Source organism: Python bivittatus, unplaced genomic scaffold (assembly GCF_059951505.1).
Source record: "Python bivittatus isolate LINGU-HERP-01145 unplaced genomic scaffold, Pbiv_v1 ctg000980_np1212, whole genome shotgun sequence".
Lineage (NCBI taxonomy): Eukaryota > Metazoa > Chordata > Lepidosauria > Squamata > Pythonidae > Python > Python bivittatus.
The window spans coordinates 31,038,863-31,059,806 of record NW_028277125.1 but is presented as its reverse complement, the minus strand read 5'-3'; the positions used below and the strand labels follow the sequence as shown (position 1 = coordinate 31,059,806).

The 20,944-nt window shown below is 36.4% G+C and overlaps 1 protein-coding gene across 1 annotated transcript in view; it reads right to left on the bottom strand.

The window, feature by feature from the left end:
- Positions 1–20,944, bottom strand: part of FARSB (phenylalanyl-tRNA synthetase subunit beta) — a 41,607-nt gene that overhangs the window by 5,120 nt on the left and 15,543 nt on the right. Inside the window, exons 12-16 of the mRNA XM_007425660.4 lie at positions 13,503–13,710; positions 13,024–13,104; positions 10,043–10,135; positions 9,029–9,146; positions 6,294–6,446 (exon numbers count right to left, since the gene is read on the bottom strand). Coding sequence (XP_007425722.2) covers positions 6,294–6,446; positions 9,029–9,146; positions 10,043–10,135; positions 13,024–13,104; positions 13,503–13,710 — 653 coding nt within the window. The remainder of the gene's footprint in view (positions 1–6,293; positions 6,447–9,028; positions 9,147–10,042; positions 10,136–13,023; positions 13,105–13,502; positions 13,711–20,944) is intronic.

Below are 20,944 nucleotides of genomic sequence, written 5' to 3'. Positions count from 1 at the left end.
TTAAAGCAAAAAGGGGGGTTTGGGAGAGAGTGTGCTTGCAAAGGCTACGCTTCTGGTTGCCACTTTAAAGAAGCTGTGTCTTTTTCTGTGCTCATGTGGTAGTCACACAATCCCAGGAAAACATATGTTTGAGATAAGAGGCACCAACAAGAAGCCTACCCCATTCCATCTACTTACCTCAAACACATTTTTTCCAAGGATCACACTGCCACCTTATGGGCCCAGGAAAATGCAAAATTTTAATGAAAGTGCCAAGAAGTAGAGCATGCACACCTACAAGCCTCTGAAGGACCTCTTCTGCTTCAGATCTGAAGCACTACATATCCTTAAGATGTGAACTATTCAAGGTAGGTTATGGATGATAACAGGCTTGGTCAAGGATATGTAGTAGGATAAAAGTACATTTATGATAGCCAGTAATATGTCATGTATATACCATAATATAACGTGCTAATTTCTAAAAAGTGGAATTGGAACTGTTTAAGGGTTGCTTTTTGAAAACATAGAATATATCACATTGCTTTATTAATTTATGAGTGTTTATGTGGTGAACAATCCACTATCACTGTGGAGATCAAAACTTTGTCTAATCCACATATGGAGGAGGTAAAGAACAGAAACATATCCCTACTTCTATAAATAATTCTGTCCTGCAGTCAGTTTCTGGAAGTCAGATTTTGTGCTTCTATTATAATCAAGCCCATTTCTCAGTAACGGAAAAAGAAAAGGAAGGGAGGGAAGAAGGTATTTTAGTAGTTCTCGATGCAGACTTAGTCTAAGCTCTTAGTGAGTTCTATCAATGCAGAAACACCTGCTCTCCAACTTTTCATGGCTCGCATGAAAATATATTAATATAAATAAATAGCATTCTCATGCTATTTAACTATAATCTGGTCAATTAGGAAGTGACATGATAAGTATCTCTTTTAAGGACATGTTCATCAAAAAGATGGCTGATACTTTTATTTGGGCTAAAGACCACATAAAATGAGAAACATTAGCTATGGAAATAGGTCCTTTACCATTATTGTCTGAAAGAAGCTTAATGGAACTAAGTCTCACCACCAATAAAATGAACTAAAGTTTTAAAATGGCTAAAAATATTGACTACCAACTAGTAACTTTATTTGGACTAATAGCTTCAGTAAATTGTAATCCATCACTAGTGTATTTTATTTGAAGCTTTCTAGAGTTCTGGCAGGTGGAGGCATAATAATAATTATAACTGTTGCTGTTATTTAATGTTGGAAATGCAATGGGAATTATGAACAGGCAAATATACTCTCACAATCAAATGCATTTCAATGTAACCTGCATAAGGAAAATATCTGAGGCAACTGGGGAATGCCAAAAGATTCAATGTTATGCTACTGTAAAGATCTGTATGAAATAACTATGAAACAGTAATATGCTAAACTTTACAGTGACATAAAAGCCAAGAGAGAAAGCTTCCCAGATACTGTTTCAGCTTTCCAGTGATTGTTTGTCTATAGTCTTGAGAATAACAAAAGGAGGACAATTTCTTTAAGTTATCACTAATTTTTACACTGTACTTTTACCTTCATATGGGAGGTATTATAGTGGCATGTTAACATGAGTTACAGATTCTGAAAACACCACAGTAAATTTTTTGATGCAATGTAAAGTTTAGCATGTTCCATTTTTTCTGAAATATTTCAAATGATCTCTAATGAGAGAACTAAATAAAACATTGGGTATTAAATAAATCCAGGAAGAAACATACTTTAAGAATAGCCTTTTCATATAAAGCTTATCATCCTATCCCTTTTTAACAATTATTTATTTCATTCCTTCCATGGATTAGTAATATATTTCTACCCCAACTTTCTTCCAAGATGGAACTCAATACTGGCACATTTACGATTTCTAGGTGGTTTACCATTCTGGTACTGATCAGACCCAAAAGAGAAATGTTTATACTAATCAAGCTTGATGCATTAGGCATGCATCTCCAGCAACTAGTTAGTACCGATTACGTGGAACCAATCAGTATCATATTGTAAGTAGATTTCTGATTTCTGATTAAGTTAGGAGAGAAAATAGGAGTCAATGGCAGGGTAAGTCTCCCAACATTACATTTAAACTCTTGCCCTCATGTCAGCTCAGATCTGGATCATAGCTTGCAGTTGTTCGTGACTCAAGTTACTTTAAGACTGAAAGTTCAGCAAATCATTCCTCAGGCTTTAAGAAATATTGGATATTTCTCGGCAACTTGAGTTTTTTTAAAAAAAAATAGTAACTTATTTAGCTTGTATAAGGCCTGACCAAGGCAGTCTGCAACACATCTGTAACGCAAAAACCATTACACACTATAGATTAGAGTGTGACAAATGAAATACAAATGTTTCAAATTCTGGGTTCTTTCTTGGGAGTTTATAACTACAGCATGATTTATATATATATTTTTAAATATAGCTCCACATTTGACATACCTTAGTAATTTTTCCCTTCCAAATATTCCAAAACGCCAAGGAAAAATGGTAGAATGCAACAATTACTTGTCAGCAACTGGTCATGCATACAACCCCAGGATTTACAATATAAAATTAACCATGGACCTGCCAATTTAGAATCTACCACTGCCTGGAAACATATCATAAGTAGCTCTGCCTAAAGGAGTATTGACACCACAGTGTGTTTAGTCCTAACACATCTGGACAGAACCAGCTTCGGAGGGCCATGGTAAAGATACGGTAATTCGAAAAACCAAACCTGAGATGAATCTTCATTTTCTTTTTAGTGAACACACTGCGACACACATATATCTGACTCACATCATTTTTTATCTGAAATCAGTGGATCAGACTGATAATCTGAGAAACCACTCAGGTAGCACTTAGCTCTTGGGCATTCTGCTCAATATCTTTATCAAGAACTCAGAGGAAAGTCATCAGTCAATCGACCAGCAGACTGTCCCAAATGACATTGAAATTCTCATTACATTACAGCAAAATGTATCTTGCAGCCTTGAGAGCTGTTTTTCATTTGTAATAATACACACGTGCAGCACTTTCCCCAACAGATGTATTAACTGTCTGACTGCCCACCAAATCTTAGATAGGGAAGCTATGATCTACTCTCATTAGGATTTTGCGTTCTTCACTAGATCTTAAATTAATAGAGGCTAAAAAGAGAAAGGAGCAGCAGCATTTTAACCCAGCTCTCCCCAAAGAAAGCAGACTTAAGACTTTGAAACAGATATTTTCATCTCAACGAATGAATCTACAAGTATATTATTTTCAGAATAAAAAACCTGCAAGACAACTGTTTACATGGGGAAAAACTTGTAGCATTTACTGCAAAGTTGATCAGAAAATATAGATGATACCTTCCTGGAAATACCAACAAGAAGTCAAGAATATTAATCTTAGTTAAATCAATTTAATCATATATTTTTCCTTTAAAAAGCCCAGGAAAATATAATGAACAGAACTTATTCCTTAACCAGGAGGACAAAGAAATTTCCCCCCCTTTTTGTTTTACTTCTTGTAATTCAGGATTGCTGTTGAAATCAACTCTCATTTAGTTCATAACAGCTTGGAATACTTAATTTTGCAAGTGCAAGATTAATAATGAAGAAAAAGTAAAGTTGAGCATGGGGCTCATGATTAGTAACTCTTATTTTTGAACTCAAAAAGATGGACTTTGGTGGTCAGTGATTTAGCAGACAGGTTCTGATCATGAACTGAAAAGGTAAAATAACAGTGCTATCACATATAAGCCCAAAGGCAGGACAATATGTACATAATACCCATCATGCACATTCTGCTGAAACTCTGTAAACAGTTTCTATTATTCCGTTTCTTAAAACCAGAAAAAAACTATTTGTAGACTATGTGTGGTCATTATTGATACATCTCTACATTTAAATATGCCTTTTAAAATATACATTTTATAGAAAACTATGGGACAGACAACACTGATATTTTCTGCACTGAAGCATGAAAAAGCTTTGCATTTCACAGGAAATTCTATAAATCAGTAGATAAATGCTTTCCTGTTCCCATAAAAATAAATTGTTTGTTGAACTAGTATTTAATTATCTTGTAAAAAGAAAAACAGTGGTAAATGAAAAGAAATGGAGTAAAGTCATAAGCCCCTGCACAGAGGAAAAATAAATGGAATTATCAAAGAATGGGGTCATACAGAATGCTTCTGATTGCTTCCTAACAACTATATCAAAGAGATAAATAAGAAGAAAATGCATGAATCTAAGGCTGAGTGCTGTTTATACATGTATAGTCAAAGTATAGTAATATTAAAAAATGGACCTATGAGTATTGATTTTCATTTTAGAGCTATTTAAAAACAATATAGTTACTTCTGAAAAACAGACATATATTAAGACAATGGCAGACATGCATATATATGAAATTGCCTTATAACACCTCAGATTATTGGCCCATCCAATTTTGTAGAAACTCTCCAAAATTTCATGGAGAGATCATTCCAAGGAAGCAGTACCCCTTTAAGTGAAAGTAACAAAACTTATTTTCCCTTTGAGCTAGAGCCCTTCTAAATAAAATTCGGGGGAGAAATATTCTAGGAGCTTAGAAGTTCGCATGTTTGTCTGACAAGATCTCTTATACCAGTATTCTCTGGCTCTAGAACACAGAACCCACATTCCCATATCTGCTAGAAGGGAAGATATCACTTGAAAAGGATCTGAATCCTAAATCCTATGATTAAAAATCTTTATAAGCAAGTAATTCAGACCTTCAAGGGGGAAAAAGTGGCCTGCTATAGTATCTCTGTACTCTGTTCCATTCCGTATCTGGCCCAGAATAGGAATGCCAAATGTAAAGATGACACATGGGGTTCTGCTATTCAGAACACAAGGAGAATTTGTAACATAGTTAAGAAGTGGCAAACATTTAACTGCTTAGAACTGGGTCCAAATTTAGAGAGTCATGCTTTAGTAACAAATAACTGATTTCAACAGGACTAAAATATGATTCGTGTATATTGGCTCTTGAGTTTCTATAAGGAATGCTTAGTTGAGGAAGTATATTTGCCTCACTGCCCTAGATGTTTGAAACAAGCAATGTTTCTGCCTTGAATTATGCCTGATTCATAGGGCTAGAAATTTTTAATTTTAACTTTTAATTTAAATTTAATTTTAAGGACATCAACATTTCACCTATATTCTTAGGCATCTGCAGTTGTTCCAAAGGTACTGCTATAAGGACAAAAACAGGTTATGATCCTGAGATTAACATAATTAATATTAGTGAAACCAACGGTAAGCCATAGTCAATATATATGCAATCTGAACGAACGTATATAATAAAAGACATTTTATTTCTCTATCTAAATACTGAAAATAGATTATATAGATCTTAAGAAGGTAATTCTATTCAAGATGGAGTGTTTCATGGCTTCCTAAAGTAAAGCCTGTAATCTGATACCATACATAAACTGCCTGAATTACAGAATTGTTCATAGATACATCCTTATGCACATTTAAAGTATAACCATATATTCTGCCGAATATATATAACTTTTATTTAAAAGAATGGTCACAGATACAGCATATCCTCGATTTAAGCAAAACCTAATTCTTATTCTTTTTAAATCAAGGGCTATCTGAAAGTCATGATCCATCTGACATTCATTCCTCATATGTTCAGAGAAAAAAGAACTATGTTCTACAAACATCTAACACTAAACGAGAAAAGCAGGGGATCAACACTATGTCCCTGTTAAAATAAAATGTAAGAAGCTGTGTTTTTAACAAGGTCATTCTCTTGAAACAGTAAAGCTGCATATTGGCTTGCCTCTCAGCTTTGCAAAAGCATAAAAAAGCTTGCCTAAATGCCCCTTCTTTCTACAATATCCCACTACATTTTATTCTGTCATGTTCTTCAAACTGGAGAAGGCTTTATGAGGATGAAGGGAGCTAAATGGTATAGGAAATACTTCTTATATGAGCTTCCTTCTCATTGTGCTTTGATTATTTCCAAATAACTGCTCTTGAAGCTAGACACTACCTTCCGTGCATGCAGAACAGAATTTAGAAAATATGATTAACAACAAACTATAGTGAATAATAAAAGAAGCACTGTTAGGATCATATTATATAATAGTAAGCTAGTATTGAGAGTAAAGAGACCAGTCACGGCATTTGTGAAGACAGCAGTGAAACTTAAGCAAGAATCCTAAACCACAGAACAATGGATTTGAATTTTAAGTCATTAAGGGTCGGACTTTTGTGTTTTAATTTAACACAGATATACAAGGAAGTCCAAATGTATTTTCAAACCTTGCCTTACCTTCAGCTGCTTTAATATAATATCCATTCTCTTTACTTTGAGGGACATCCAGGAGCTGCATGATTCTATCCAGCAACCCATGAATTATCTCAAAACCAGGGTTTTTGTTATAGAAGATAGCACAGAGATGCCTGTGGTTTCTTGTACCTACATCTGAAGAAGGAAAAAGCAAAAAAGTTAACAACTTTTTAAAAACTGTACTTCAAAGACCATGTTTGTTCTGATCCCATGAGGTATCTATGTTTAACAAAACCATGGGTAGCAATTCGCAGCTTTGGTGGGTGTCTGTTTGGCTTGTACTTCCTGATAGCCAACTACCAGTTAATAGCCCAGCTGCTCGGTAGCATGCCCTATCATCTTTCCCAGCATGATAAAAAGTGCTCACATGGCTATATATTATGCCCAGCAGCTAGCCATCAATGAGTTGCTTGGGGGGTATAATGGTAAATAGAGAAGAATATGCAAAGTAATTATTTTTTTTTTCAGAAACTAACCTCATTGCAACAATAAACCTGTATCTGAATGATATTAATTCAGAGGATCACATGACTAGCATTCCCCCACTTTAAAAGGTAGGTTTTAGCAAAGTCTTTTCCCCGACATACTAGTTTTTAAAAGCTTATTATCCTATCACACCAAACCAGAGTTAAACAAAATATGTACACATGGAAAAAAGTTGCAGTCTTAGGCTGATGCAGTTTCCTTTCTCTTCCCCAAACATTCTGTTCATCCAGCCTTCCCTCTCCCAGCCATGCAAGAGAAGATGGGAGGGGAAAGCTTGTAACTTACTCTCCCTTGTTCACATTGCAATAAACCAGAGACACACAACCTGAGGTTCCAGGACTGCTGCAGCCCTCAAAAGCCTTAGGACAAACACCCAGAGCCCCCACAAAAGTTGTCACTAAATTGTAATTTTATCTTGAGTGACAATTATTAAATTTATCATAAAAATTACTAATCGTATTAACTATAATTAATAGATTTTTAATTTAATTTAAATTATATTCAACTATACAGTAGGTATTTTCTTTTGTTCCTGCTTCAACAAGTTTTTAGCAATCCTAATATACTATTCAAAGGACAAAAACGGTCATGGGCCAAAAAAACATTGTATACCACTGTGATAAACTATGGTCTAGTATGACTTATGTGTTGAATTCCTTTTAGTTGGAAAATGTGGCCAATAAAATGAAATTAGAAATAAAAATAGCAGTATGAAATTCATTCGCTACAGACCACATAAAAGAATTGTTGCCAAACCGAAGCAAAACTTTCTTGGATAAGCTTAGGTTCTTTTTGGCCAAATAGAAACTTATTGCATCATTCCATAAAATTATTTTCCTGTTTTTGTTTTAAAGTGTAGGAGCCAAGATGTTAGGAAAAATTACATATGTATTGTAGAGAGTTCAAAGTGCTGTTTGAAGAACCCGTTCCATACAATTTGCAAGGAAGGTAATCAGTGGGGGCTCTCTGGAACAAGCCAAGAGAATGTAACAAGAAATACTAGTATATGCTGCCCCCTGGCAGCAAAAAAAATTAAAACACATTTTGGAAAATTTATCTTTCATACAGTATTGTTATCAGTACTCTAGCAGCAATACCTATACACTGTTAAGAAAACTCATGAAACAACTAATATATAAATGCAAAAACATTTCTGTGTTCAGTATTTCTATTGCCAAGTGCTTTTTCCCCCTAAATGTCCACTCCAATAGTGATGCCAACAGGAAAGGATTCAGTACCATACATTCATACACTGCCGTTCAATTTGAACATTCTACTCCATTGTTACAATACAATGGCCACACATCTGAATTACAGATATAATTTTAGTGTGTTTAGAACTATCTATTAACGAAACAATATTTATAATGTAACTGACAAATGTTCACACAGTATTACATTAACAGTACTGACCAAATACAACTGTCTAATAAATCAATTTACCCAAAATTAAGCACTGGTGAAAGCATTTGGAAACATAGTTTGTATTCTGTTAAGTATGCTAACTAATAAAACTGTGATGGCTAACAAATGCCTTGGCTTTATTATGTTCAAAAGCAGAAGGAAGGTTTTTGAGGAATTTTAGAATATACGTTTTAAAACAATACTTTTTCATAATATTGATACAAAGGAATTCAAAGCAATCAGTTATCATGTGTCTACAAATTAATCTTCTGCTAACCCATAAATCTATTTGGCATGTGCTTAGCTTGTGTGGATCCAGATGGCTGAGATTATGATCCAGGCTAGAAATTCTACATTGTCTAAGTTCCTTGAAATTGGGGGGGGGGGGGGGGAAGGTAAATAGTTTAAAAGGGCAAAGGAATATATTTTAACAGAAACTAGAGATGTGCAGTTTCTGGATCCAAAGCAGGCAAGGGTGTTTGAGATCTAGCATGAATACCCACCTTGTATATATCAAATGCTAAAGAAGCCCCATCCCATTGAATGCTATAAGCAGATGTGCCGGCTCAGGAAAATACAAGTTAGAGATAAGGAGGTGTTACAGAGGCAACAACAGGTAGTACAGGATGAGACCATGGCCAGTGTACCAAGACTATGCCTTCCTCTTGCTGGGCTACTGCATAGGTTGAATATAATCATATGTGAGCATAGAAAGAGAAGAAACAGGTCTAGCAAGCATACAGTAATCTACTACTCTGGATGCTATAGCTACAGTGAACTCACTTATATCCCTGATATTTGCACTAGATGAATGAAAATTTTCCTACCCTTGGTGGAATCTTTCACTACAATGTCAGAGATTTCAAAGAGTTTCAGAGGTAAAGGCATCTTCTTATTAGCTGTAATAGTTTTCAAGAGTCCAGGCAACAGTGTAGTCCGTGCCACCTGTAGGACACATAAGGTGCTTGATAAATTATACTTCCCTGAAAAGAAAAGTTGCCAACATAAGCAAGAATGGGATTTCACATGGTTGTTGTGGGGAAAATAGGAGGAGAGAGCATTAAACAAGTAAGCTGCTTTACAGTATTTTGGTCAACTTAAAGGCAGGATAAAAATCTAATAAATAAATATCTACATAATTAATCATAAATGCATAACCCTTATTTTTCCTTTACAGTACAGGCCCATGGAGAAATATTAATTTCCATATTAAAATCTGTCCATATTAATTATATCACAAATTTCAAATAAACTGGAAAAATGGATAAAGTTAAATATTATAAAAGATTCTTTGCCTTGACCACTAAGAACTATACAACAACTAGAACTGAGAACAAAATAAGGCATGTGATTAGCTTCTACTTTAAAAAATAAATAGGTAGGGTTGGGAAGAATGTGAAGGTGAATATACCATCTTATTCACAACTTTGCCTGCTGGCCAGGAAACATCATATATGGTATTATACTCTAGTAGAATATGAGTGGTTTTTCTTAAAAAAAAAAAAAAAAAAAAGATGCCTTTTGCTATACCAGCTTCAGGCTAATATAGCTGAAAGACCCAGGCTGATAAAGCTGAAAGTTCCTGAAGTTTAGAGCTGTTGGTACCTTGCTCCAAAATGTCCCATTTTGAGACTCTACAATTGCTGGCACAAACATTGCTGGTGGTAACTTCCTGACTTTGGAACTTCACAAAAGTAGAAAAAGACTGCAGTCGAAGATGTAGCAGATGCACCCTCCTAGAGAGGTATGATTCCTCATGAGTCTAAATCCAGCAATCTAGTTTCAAGGCTAGGATTGCAATGAATTTTTCAGGTTTATACTGAAACTTTTGTAGCTCTCACCTGAAATTCAGCTGTTTTGGGGTTGGCTATATGTACAGCTTTTGTTGCAGAAATATCAATCCCCAACTTACTAGCGATGTCTTCTTGGGAACACTGAATATGGATACAGGAAGTCAATGTATTTAATCATGTTAAATTACAACTCAATTGCAAGAAGAATTAAAAGCCGAAAAAGCAAAGAAAGAAATAAGGCTCAAGCCCCAACAGTGAGTTAATTTTCATGTTACAGTACTACCCAATTTAGTAACATTTTATTGCTATAATTATGCCGTTAAGGATTTTAATTATTGCTGTTTAAGGAATAACAGTTTTTATCAAACCTTAGAATTTAAAAAACAAACAAACCAAAACCTTAATCTGAAACCTTGCTGATAAGATTGGGGACCCACATTACCAGTGCCACTGGGCTGAACAAAACTCTTTCAGCGACGTCCAGGTAGACACAAAGCCACCAAAAGTTGGAACCTCAAACCTCTATTAGGGTTGTGCACATGCATGCATGCGGAGACGGCCAGGACCAGCTTATAAAACAACTCAGCAATCATGTAGAAAGACAGGCTTTAATAGGTTGAAGAGGGGAGCATTATACACACGTCCACATGCAGCAAAATACCTATTTGAAAGGATTTATAGAACCCTATCTTCCATTTCTTATCCCAGATGAATTATCTGGAAGTACAGTGAGGCAAAAAAGTATTTAGTTAGCCACCAATTGTGCAAGTTCTCCCACTTAAAAAGATGAGAGAGGCCTGTAATTTTCATCATAGGTATACCTCAACTATGAGAGACAAAATGGGAAAAAAAATCCAGAAAATCACATTGTCTGATTTTTAAAGAATTTATTTTCAAATCATGGTGGAAAATAAGTATTTGGTCAATATCAAAAGTTCATCTCAATACTTTGTTATATATCCTTTGTTGGCAATGACAGAGGTCAAATGTTTTCTCTAAGTCTTCACAAGGTTTTCACACACTGTTGCTGGTATTTTGGCCCATTCCTCCATGCAGATCTCCTCTAGAGCAGTGATGTTTTGGGGCTGTCACTGGGCAACACGGACTTTCAACTCCCTCCAAAGGTTTTCCATGGGGTTGAGATCTGGAGACTGGCTAGGCCACTCCAGGACCTTGAAATGCTTCTTACGAAGCCACTCCTTCGTTGCCCGGGCAGTGTGTTTGGGATCATTGTCATGCTGAAAGACCCAGCCACGTTTCATCTTCAATGCCCTTGCTGATGGAAGGTGTTCACTCAAAATTTCACGATACATGGCCCCATTCATTCTTTCCTTTACACGGATCAGTCATCCTGGTCCCTTTGCAGAAAAACAGCCCCAAAGCATGATGTTTCCACTCCCATGCTTCACAGTAGGTATGGTTTCTTTGGATGCAACTCAGCATTCTCTCTCCTCCAAACACGACGAGTTGAGGTTAGACCAAAACGTTCTACTTTGGTTTCATCTGACCATATGACATTCTCCCAATCCTCTTCTGGATCATCCAAATGCTCTCTAGCAAACTTCAGACGGGCCCGGACATGTACTGGCTTAAGCAGGGGGACACGTCTGGCACTGCAGGATTTGAGTCTCTGGCAGCATAGTGTGTTACTGATGGTAGCCTTTGTTACTTTGGTCCCAGCTCTCTGCAGGTCATTCACTAGGTCCCCCCGTGTGGTTCTGGGATTTTTGCTCACCGTTCTTGTGATCATTTTGGCCCCACAGGGTGAGATCTTGCGTGGAGCCCCAGATCGAGGGAGATTATCAGTGGTCTTGTATGTCTTCCATTTTCTAATTATTGCTCCCACAGTTGATTTCTTCACACCCAGCTGCTTGCCTATTGCAGATTCAGTCTTCCCAGCCTGGTGCAGGTCTACAATTTTGTTTCTGGTGTCCTTCAACAGCTGTTTAGTCTTGGCCATAGTGGAGTTTGGAGTGTGACTGTTTGAGGTTGTGGACAGGTGTCTTTTATACTGATAACAAGGTCAAACAGGTGCCATTACTACAGGTAACGAGTGGAGGACAGAGGAGCCTCTTAAAGAAGTAGTTACAGGTCTGTGAGAGCCAGACATCTTGCTTGTTTGTAGGTGACCAAATACTTATTTTCCACCATGATTTGCAAATAAATTCTTTAAAAATCAGACAATTTGATTTTCTGGATTTTTTTTCTCATTTTGTCTCTCATAGTTGAGGTATACCTATGATGAAAATTACAGGCCTCTCTCATCTTTTTAAGTGGGAGAACTTGCACAATTGGTGGCTGACTAAATACTTTTTTGCCCCACTGTATGCTAATCTCAAAAAACACTGAGAAGTCAATCGGGGCAACTATGGCTGTTTCAGTACTGAAACCTAATTTAAACTAAGTGGAAGGAGATCAAGATAATCAGTTTCATCTAAAATCTGAAAGCCAATTATTACTATAGTCTTCAAGGTTCAAGAGTTTCTTGAAAACAAGTCACATGCCTTGTTCAAAGCAGTTGAGACTGCTAGCTATTGCAGAGGCTTTCATCACTCTGAATACCCAGCTAATGAATCCATTTATCTACCAATGCTTGCTGACATACTACATGTTAGTATCCACATTACAAAATAAGGACACTGAAGGTGGTTTGAAAATTTTTTTTTCCTATAACCTGAACTTTCTGATGTTCAAAACAGGGCCAAAAAACTTAACTCCCATTCTGAGGACATGATGAAGCTAGTTTGCTCTTTGTCAACAACATTCTTCATAAAACAGGAATATTCTTATTATTTTTCTTCTTCTGCCTCCAAATTAGAGCAGATAAAACAGAGAGAAGGGCATAGAAGAATAAGGGTCTTTGGATTTCAAAAATCAGAGCAACAATCACATTCTATTATCAGCGTAGTGCCATATGTTAAGTATACTGAAGACATTAAGAAATGAAGGCTTCACAATTGCGGAGTGCTACTGCAGTCTATCTTCTTATAAGATACAGTACCCTCTACTGAGATCTATTAAACACATACCAGAGCAAAAGTGAGGGCTTCAGTAAATCCTGCAGCCGCCAAATCTTGCCTCAGAAGTTCTGTGAGTTTATTGAGAGGAAACTAGAGGAGAAAATAAAAATTCTTTCAGATCAATGAATATCACAAAACTATGGAAATTACTGTTAGTTTACCATTTTTCAAAAAGAAAGGAGTGGGATAACACCAAACAGTTACATCTGGTCTCTACAGAGGAAATGCAGTTCCCAATTAGGGATTTAATATACAGCCTCCAGGTTTAAACCTCGCCTTTCTGGAAGCCCATCCATTGCAGGTCTTTTGAATTTCTCAGATCAGTTGGGCATCTGTTTTGTATCCTTGCTATGGTAAACTCCCCTTGCTACAAGACATGACAGAAGAATGTTTTAATTCTTAGACAGTTTTCTTCTACAAACCCTTCTGGCATACTTCTAGCCTTTTAAGTGACAATACAGACTGTTTACTTAAGGGTGCAATCTTACTTGATTAGCTATGGTGTACGTTTTTGGAATAGTCATCTGAATGTTATTATAGCCATACGCTATTGCTGCATCTTCTATGATATCACACGCATGGATAATATCAGCTCTGGTAGGTGGGATTTCAACCTCTATATTGTTCCCATTCCCTATGACGTGTGACTTCAAACACATCCTTGTAAGCAGCTTTGCAAGGCTGGATGGTGTCTCACTAAAAGAAAACACAAAAGTAATTTTTAAAGAATGTTTTGAAAAATATTACCTACTTTCATTAGCATTCAAGCATCATAATTCAGCATAGGTAGGTACCCTCATAAATCAAGCCTGGAGATAAAATAGATGTTTTTAGAAGTCCAAAGCAAATCCTGATGATATTGGGTGAGGAATTAGTTCATAAGACTTTTTAATTAAAAATATGCTGTCCTATTGGTTTCAAATACTGGCATTTTCGGCATACCCAAATGCTCCCCACTCCCCAATCAAGTTACCATTTATACCTTAATATATAGCTAATAGGAAGTTGTCAATAAATACATAAATGGTTGATTTTTTTTTTCACTAATCAAAACTATGTAACATGTTCCAGGAGTTTTTTTAAAATAATTTTTATTGAATTAAAAGAATAATAATAAAAGACAATACAAACTAAACTCAGAAAGAAAAATAAAAATAAAGAGAGAATAGAAAGTGCAAGTGAAGGAAAAAAGAAAAAAGAGGAAAAAATAAGAAAAAAAGAAAAAAAATTAAAGAAAAGACTTCTGATCTTCATCACAAGTACAAACAAATTTAGTGATTCTTTACCCCCTATAAGGTTACATGCAAGTATCTCTTCTTCCCATAACCCATCCCTTATCCATATGCAAACCCATCAATCATTAACATTTCAGTCCTGGTGTCAGCAAAAAAGTCCATAAAGGGTTCCCAGACTTTTAATCTTGGTCAAACAAACCAACTCTGTACGCCTTCCTTTTGTTTCTAACAATCTTGATCTTTAATTTATTCAGATGTTATTGTAGGATTTGATCTCTCTTCAGTTTTACTTTTTCCCATCTCAAAGGCTTCTTTGAGGCTTTAACAAACCTCTTTTGTAAATTCAGTAAGGAGTCATTATCCAGGTCATTCTGTTAGCTTATCATTTGTATTTCCACTTTAACTGTCATCTCTGTTTCATAATCCATATTTTTTTATTTTCCAGAATTTCAACGATTTCTTTATATTCTAATATTTCTGCATCAGATTAGGTTTATTTCAGCTCTTTATCCTGTAGTTCTTCCAAGGTATTCTCTTTCACGTCTGTCATTCCTTCTTTAATACCTTTTGGAAATAATCTGTCCACAGCAGCAGACATCACTGGTGACATTGTAGCTGCTAGTTTCTGTCCACATTCTTCAAATATCTCCTGGAGTATTTTAAGTGTCATACCATTTTCTGTCATTTTGTCCAAATGCTGATCAATGACAAAAGGCAAGTCTCTCTCTCTCTCTCTCTCTCTCTCTCTCTTTTATGCTTGGAATCTTTAGCCCCCTCTAATGTCCAATTTCTGAAATCATAAATTCTCAAATTTCTGTTATGACTTAAGGTAGACTAAACAACTTAGCTCCCACAAAGGTGCTATTCATTTATATAATTATTTCCAAAATCTTATAGCAAAAGTTCTAATAATCCAAATTTGTCTGGTTCTTTAATTCATTTATAATTTTCTTGAATTAAACTCTTATTTAGCTTTTTGCTGTTTATTTCAAATTCTTTAAATTCTTAAGTTTAGTTAATTTTTCTGTCTTTCTAATTTACTTTCTGGAATGAAGGTAAACTCATCAGGTAGCTTTGCAAACTTATTGCTCTGAAGATCTCTATTAGCCTTAAGATAGTTAAATAGGTAATTTCTGAAAGTGATTAGAAAGTGAGGTTAGTGAACCCAGCATCCTTACAAAGGCTCTGCTGCAGTTGAGAGCATGATGGCTTTCCTTTGTCTTCCGGTACTCAAAACTGCAGGAAACTGCTGTCCTGCAGTCTCCTCATGAGGAGGAGCTGTCCAGAGCAAAAGTGGGCAATCTCTCATCCTCTCCTTATCTGGAGAGATTCCGTAGGACTGGTCTATTTGCCAGTCCTTCGGTTGTGGCTGTGACATCATCTCCGCTTGTTCAGAGAATGTTAGCTCACCATTCCTCACCCAGAAGTCCAACATGTACCAGGAGTTGTGATCAAAATTATTTTCTTTGCATAACCTCAAAACTGCTAGTTCTTTCACAAAAAACAAGAAAAAGAATTAATCTGCTAAGAGACTTACATATACTGCAAATAGTTCCTAAAAAGACTGAACATGATTTCAAGCGGTTGAAGTAAGAGTGACAATATAATTAGAAAAAGGAACTTGAGGAGGGGGATGAGGGAGGTGAAAGCGTGATGTTCTACATTCAAATAACAAGAAACAGCGGCAAAATAAAAAGATCCCAGTAGCTTTTAGCTCCAGCAGCCAGACTAGATTTCTCTTGATATTTAACATGCTATAGAATGGAGCAAATTCCAAACTGATGTTTCTACAAGAGTGACCTTATCTGCTAATCCTGCTAAGGGTATGGACATCTGACTCCTTCAGTTTAGGAGACAGATTATAGATTTTACGATGCAATGTACTTTGCACAATGTAGCATATGTGTGTGTGTGTGTGTGTGTACACACACACACATACATACATACTGTATATGGACAAAATAAGAGCACAGCCACCGATAACTAAAATTCACATGGAAGCACAGCTGACCTTTTGGAAAAGAGATCTATTCAAACCCCTGACACACCAGTTTATTAGTTATCTACATTGTCCATAAATCAGTACATTCATTCTTGCAAGACCTTAACTGTCAAATTGACACTGACTTCACCATGGAAAAGAACAAATGGCATTCCAAGGAACAGAAAGACTCAATAAAGGCAATACTATGTTAACACAAAGAACATACTCCTTGTACTGACTAAGACTTTGGTTTTTGATTAGCAAGTTGTATAAACCCAATCAATTGTGAATTATTCATACCTGACTGAACTTCCCTAGCAACATCATCAAATATTTCAATGGAATAGCGCTAGAAGTCCAGCTTTGCAGCTGTCTTTCATTCAAAATTATCCCTCAAAACTAATAATGTAATTGGTAAGTGCAAAATTCATTCAGAACAAAATTGGAATAGCATCTTCCAATATTATAATGGTAGCACCTAGTCTGTAACACATATAAAACTCTCACTAGTATTTATAAAATCCTCAGGAATATGTTTGATTCAGCCTACTGCTCACTGATCTTCCATCATCTTTATAATAGAACTGTTCAGCTGTTGCTTTTAACAGTGTATTATTTCTTTTAAAATAATTGCCACTTTTCATCTCAATACATTATAGGAATGGATCTTTCATTAGTGTATTATACAGGAAGAATAAGCTGAAGCTGAATTAGAAATTCCTGTTATTTATTATTTTACTGTATTTATTTTACTGAAAAGATTTATATGGCTACCCATCATGTAAAATACAGTCAGGACCAGAAATATTGGAACAAAGATAACTGTTTTGGTATTTGGCCTCTGTACACCACCACATTGAAGTTGAAAGGAAACACACCCAGATGGGAGCAAAGTCAGGACTTTCAGCTGTAATTCAAGGGGTTTGACAAAAGTGGGGCACTAACCATTCAGGAAGTACAGTCAGTGGCATACACACACCCCTATCGTTGGTGGCTCATAAGTAATGGAACAAACCAACATCATTACAAACATAAAGATTGCCTTTAATACCTGGATGAAAATCCTTTGCAGTCAATGACTGCCTGAAGTCTGGAACCCACGGACATGACCAAATGCTGAGTTTCCTCCCTCAAGATGCTTTGCCAGGCTTTTACTGCAGCTGCCTTCAGCTGCTGCTTGTTTATGGGTCTTTCTGCCTTCAGTCCTGTCTTCAGTAAGTGAAAAGCATGCTCTATTGGGTTGAGATCAGGTGACTGACTTGGCCATTGAAGAACATCCCACTTCTTTGCCTTGAGAAACTCTTGGGTAGCTTTTGCTGTATGTTTTGGGTCATTATCCATCTACAATATGAAGCGGCATCCTATCAGTTTGGCAGCATTTGGCTGAATCTGAGCAGAAAGTATAGCCCTGTACACTTCAGAATTCATCCTGCTACTTTTATCAGCAGTCAGGTCATCAAAAAACACCAGTGACCCGGTTCCATTGGCAACCATACATGCCCATGCCATAACACTGCCTCCACCATGTTTGACAGATGATGTGGTATGCTTTGGATCATGAGCTGTTCCTTTCCTTCTCCATACTCTTCTCTTCCCATCATTCTGGTGCAAGTTAATCTTGGTTTCATCAGTCCAAAGAATTTTATTCCAGAACTGGGCAGGCTTTTTTAGGTGTTTGCTGGCAAAGTCTAATCTGGCCTTTCTGTTCTTGAGTGTTGCCACTGGTTTGCACCTTGTTGTGAAGCCTCTGTATTTACATTCATAAAGCTGTCTCTTGACTGTAAATGTTGACAATGACACGCCTACCTCCTCAAGAGCGTTCTTGACCTGGCTAGATGTTGTGAAAAGGTTCCTCTTCACCATGAACAGAATTCTGCAGTCATCCACTTTAGTTGTCTTCCGTGGTCTTCCAGGCCTTTTGGTGTTGCTGAACTTGCCAGTTAATTCCTTCTTTTTCATGATGTTCCAAACTGTTGTATTGGCCATTCCCAATGTTTTTGCTATCTCTTGAATGGGTTTATTTTGTTTTCTCAGCCTAATGATGGCCTCTTTCACTTGCATGGACACCTCTTTGGACCTCATGTTGAGATTTCCAGTGAACAGCTACCAAATGCAAATGTAACACTCAGAACTACCTCCAGGCCTTTTATCTGCTTGATTGGTCATGGAGTACCCAGGAAACAGGCCACACCTGGCCATACAGCTGCTTGTGAGCCACTCATTCCATTATTTATGAGCCACCAATGATGGGGGGGAGGGGCTGTATGCCACTGGCTGTACTTCCTGAATGGTTAGTGCCCCACTTTTGTCAATCCCCATGAATTACAGCTGAAAGTCCTGACTTCGCTCCCATCTGGGTGTGTTTCCTTTCAACTTCAATGTGGTGGTGTACAGAGGCCAAATGCCAAAACAGTTATCCTTGTTCCAATATTTCTGGTCCTGACTGTACAATTCTGGACTGCTCACAATAATAATAAAACCATATACAGTAAAACCAAGAAAACTGGGCACCTAATCCATCATCTCCATCCATCCATCTACACAATTGCCAGGCTCCAATTAATTATAAGGTAGCACTCATTGAGTAATCCTGTATACTTCATTGGTCAATCTCAATTAACTCCAAACAGTAGGTAAAGTCAATTAATTAGGCAGAGGTGTTTTTTGAAATCAGTTCCTTTTGAAAGGTTCAGCCTGATGTTATTCTTTTAAAACAAGAATAGGTACCATTCTAAAAGGTTCTTTTAAAAATATATCAAGTAGAACAACTGGTTGCCCTAGCCCTTAAGATCTTCTTGGTAAAAGTTGTTCTTTTGATCATATGGCATACTGCTTTAGAAATTTAGCTGACTTAATTCAAAAGTTGGGAAAAATTCTTACAAATGCCCAATGAATGAGGTCAATCTATAATTATTTTAATCTTTACAAAAAGGAGAAGAGACCAATCTGGCTAACTTCCAACCAATTAGCTTATTAAATATTAAGAGTAAACTCTCTGCCATATACCTTTATAATAAATTTATCGACTGAATGATCCAAGTGAAAGTGCTGGCTGAAGAGCAAGACATCTTTAAACCAGGTCAATCAACTTTTGAGCAATGTATCACTTCAAATCATCTGGCAGAAAAATACTCCAGTTGCCAAAGAGGAATTCTCCAGGCAACTGTTCACTCCATCCCTAAAGAGAGTTTATGGAAGAAACTGACAGCCACATTTATAGATCGCCATTTACTCTGGCTGACTGTGATTTATGATTTATTAATGATTTATACTTTATTTATTTACTTTGGTTTCTATTCCACTCAATTCCCAAAGGATCTACACATCTTACAATAAACCAAGGTAAGTAAGATTAAAGCAAGGAAAAAAAGAAAACAATCAGCAATTGCAGCAACAACCTAAGTGCTATCTTCAGAATAGGACGACATTCAATTCAATTTTCCCCAAATGCTCTCTTGAAGAACCATATTTTAACTGCTCTTTCAATTCAGGTTAAGGAGAGGGGGTATGAGAAATTAAAATACTTGCCCCAAGGGCCTCCAATACTATACTGAAATTCACTAGTTTTAATGATAACTTTGACACTGCAGCAATTAAATTATTTCAATTCAAGATATTAAAGCTTTTGCTATATGGTGCACAACTTTTCACCTACAAAGATACAATGACTTTAGAAGGAATCCAACTGAAATGCATACGACCTATGCTTTGCATTCCTCAATCTGTGCCACATGCATTTCTACAGCTGGAATTGAGGTGTGTTTCTATAGAGTTCACATGAGAATTAGTTGCTTGAAATACTACCTAAAACAAACTTTCTGGGATGAGTTCTTGGTCCAGTCTATCTTCATTGACCAGCTTGACTTGGACCTACAGAATGAAGCTTCAAACTATGGTTATGGGGGCCTTGACAGTACACTTTCTTTCCATGTTACATACAAGGGCATTTATACTAATGAGTTTAATGCCTAATTCTCAGAGGTATTGGAATTTAGTAACATCCCATATTCAGAGTCCCTCTGCCCATGGTCAGATTAAGCCATTGTGACAGTTGTGAAACCTCGCTGAGTGGTCCACTGTCCCACATTTGGCACTGAGTTAATATTCCCCTATGCCTCACTAAATGTATCGATTGGCCTGAAGTATAGGTTGAGCACTTTCTACTAGCAGATTAGTCTACCAAAAATCCTATGAAAGTTTCCAGATTTTGCTCAATTATGACTGCTATCGGAAATGCTGGATTTGAATTATGCTTAGTCTTCAATGATTTGTTGTTCACCTTTTGTTTGTTTTCTTTTGGACTCTGTCCATATCAATCAATCAGTAAGTAAATATGTGGTGAAGATAAAGAATAGGTTTAGTGGATTAGATCTGATAAACTGAGTGCCTGAAAAACTCTGGACTGAAATCTGTGTCATCAACAAAAATATCCCAAAATGAAAAAGCAAAAGGAGGTAAAAAAGCAATTTCCTGATACAATGAAAACAGCTGAAGAAATGTAAAAGAAAAAGACAACAGAAGAAAATGTGTCCAAAGAATTTCAACAAGAGGCAAGGAACTAAATCACTATTTTAATGCATGCTTTATTTTTATCATATTTTATCATATCCAGCATATTCAGCTTTCAATCTTTATATTTATTTAAACTATTCCATAATTCAAGCCTATTCACTTTATCATATTCTAGTGAATGGGCAGGCTGGAAAGCCCT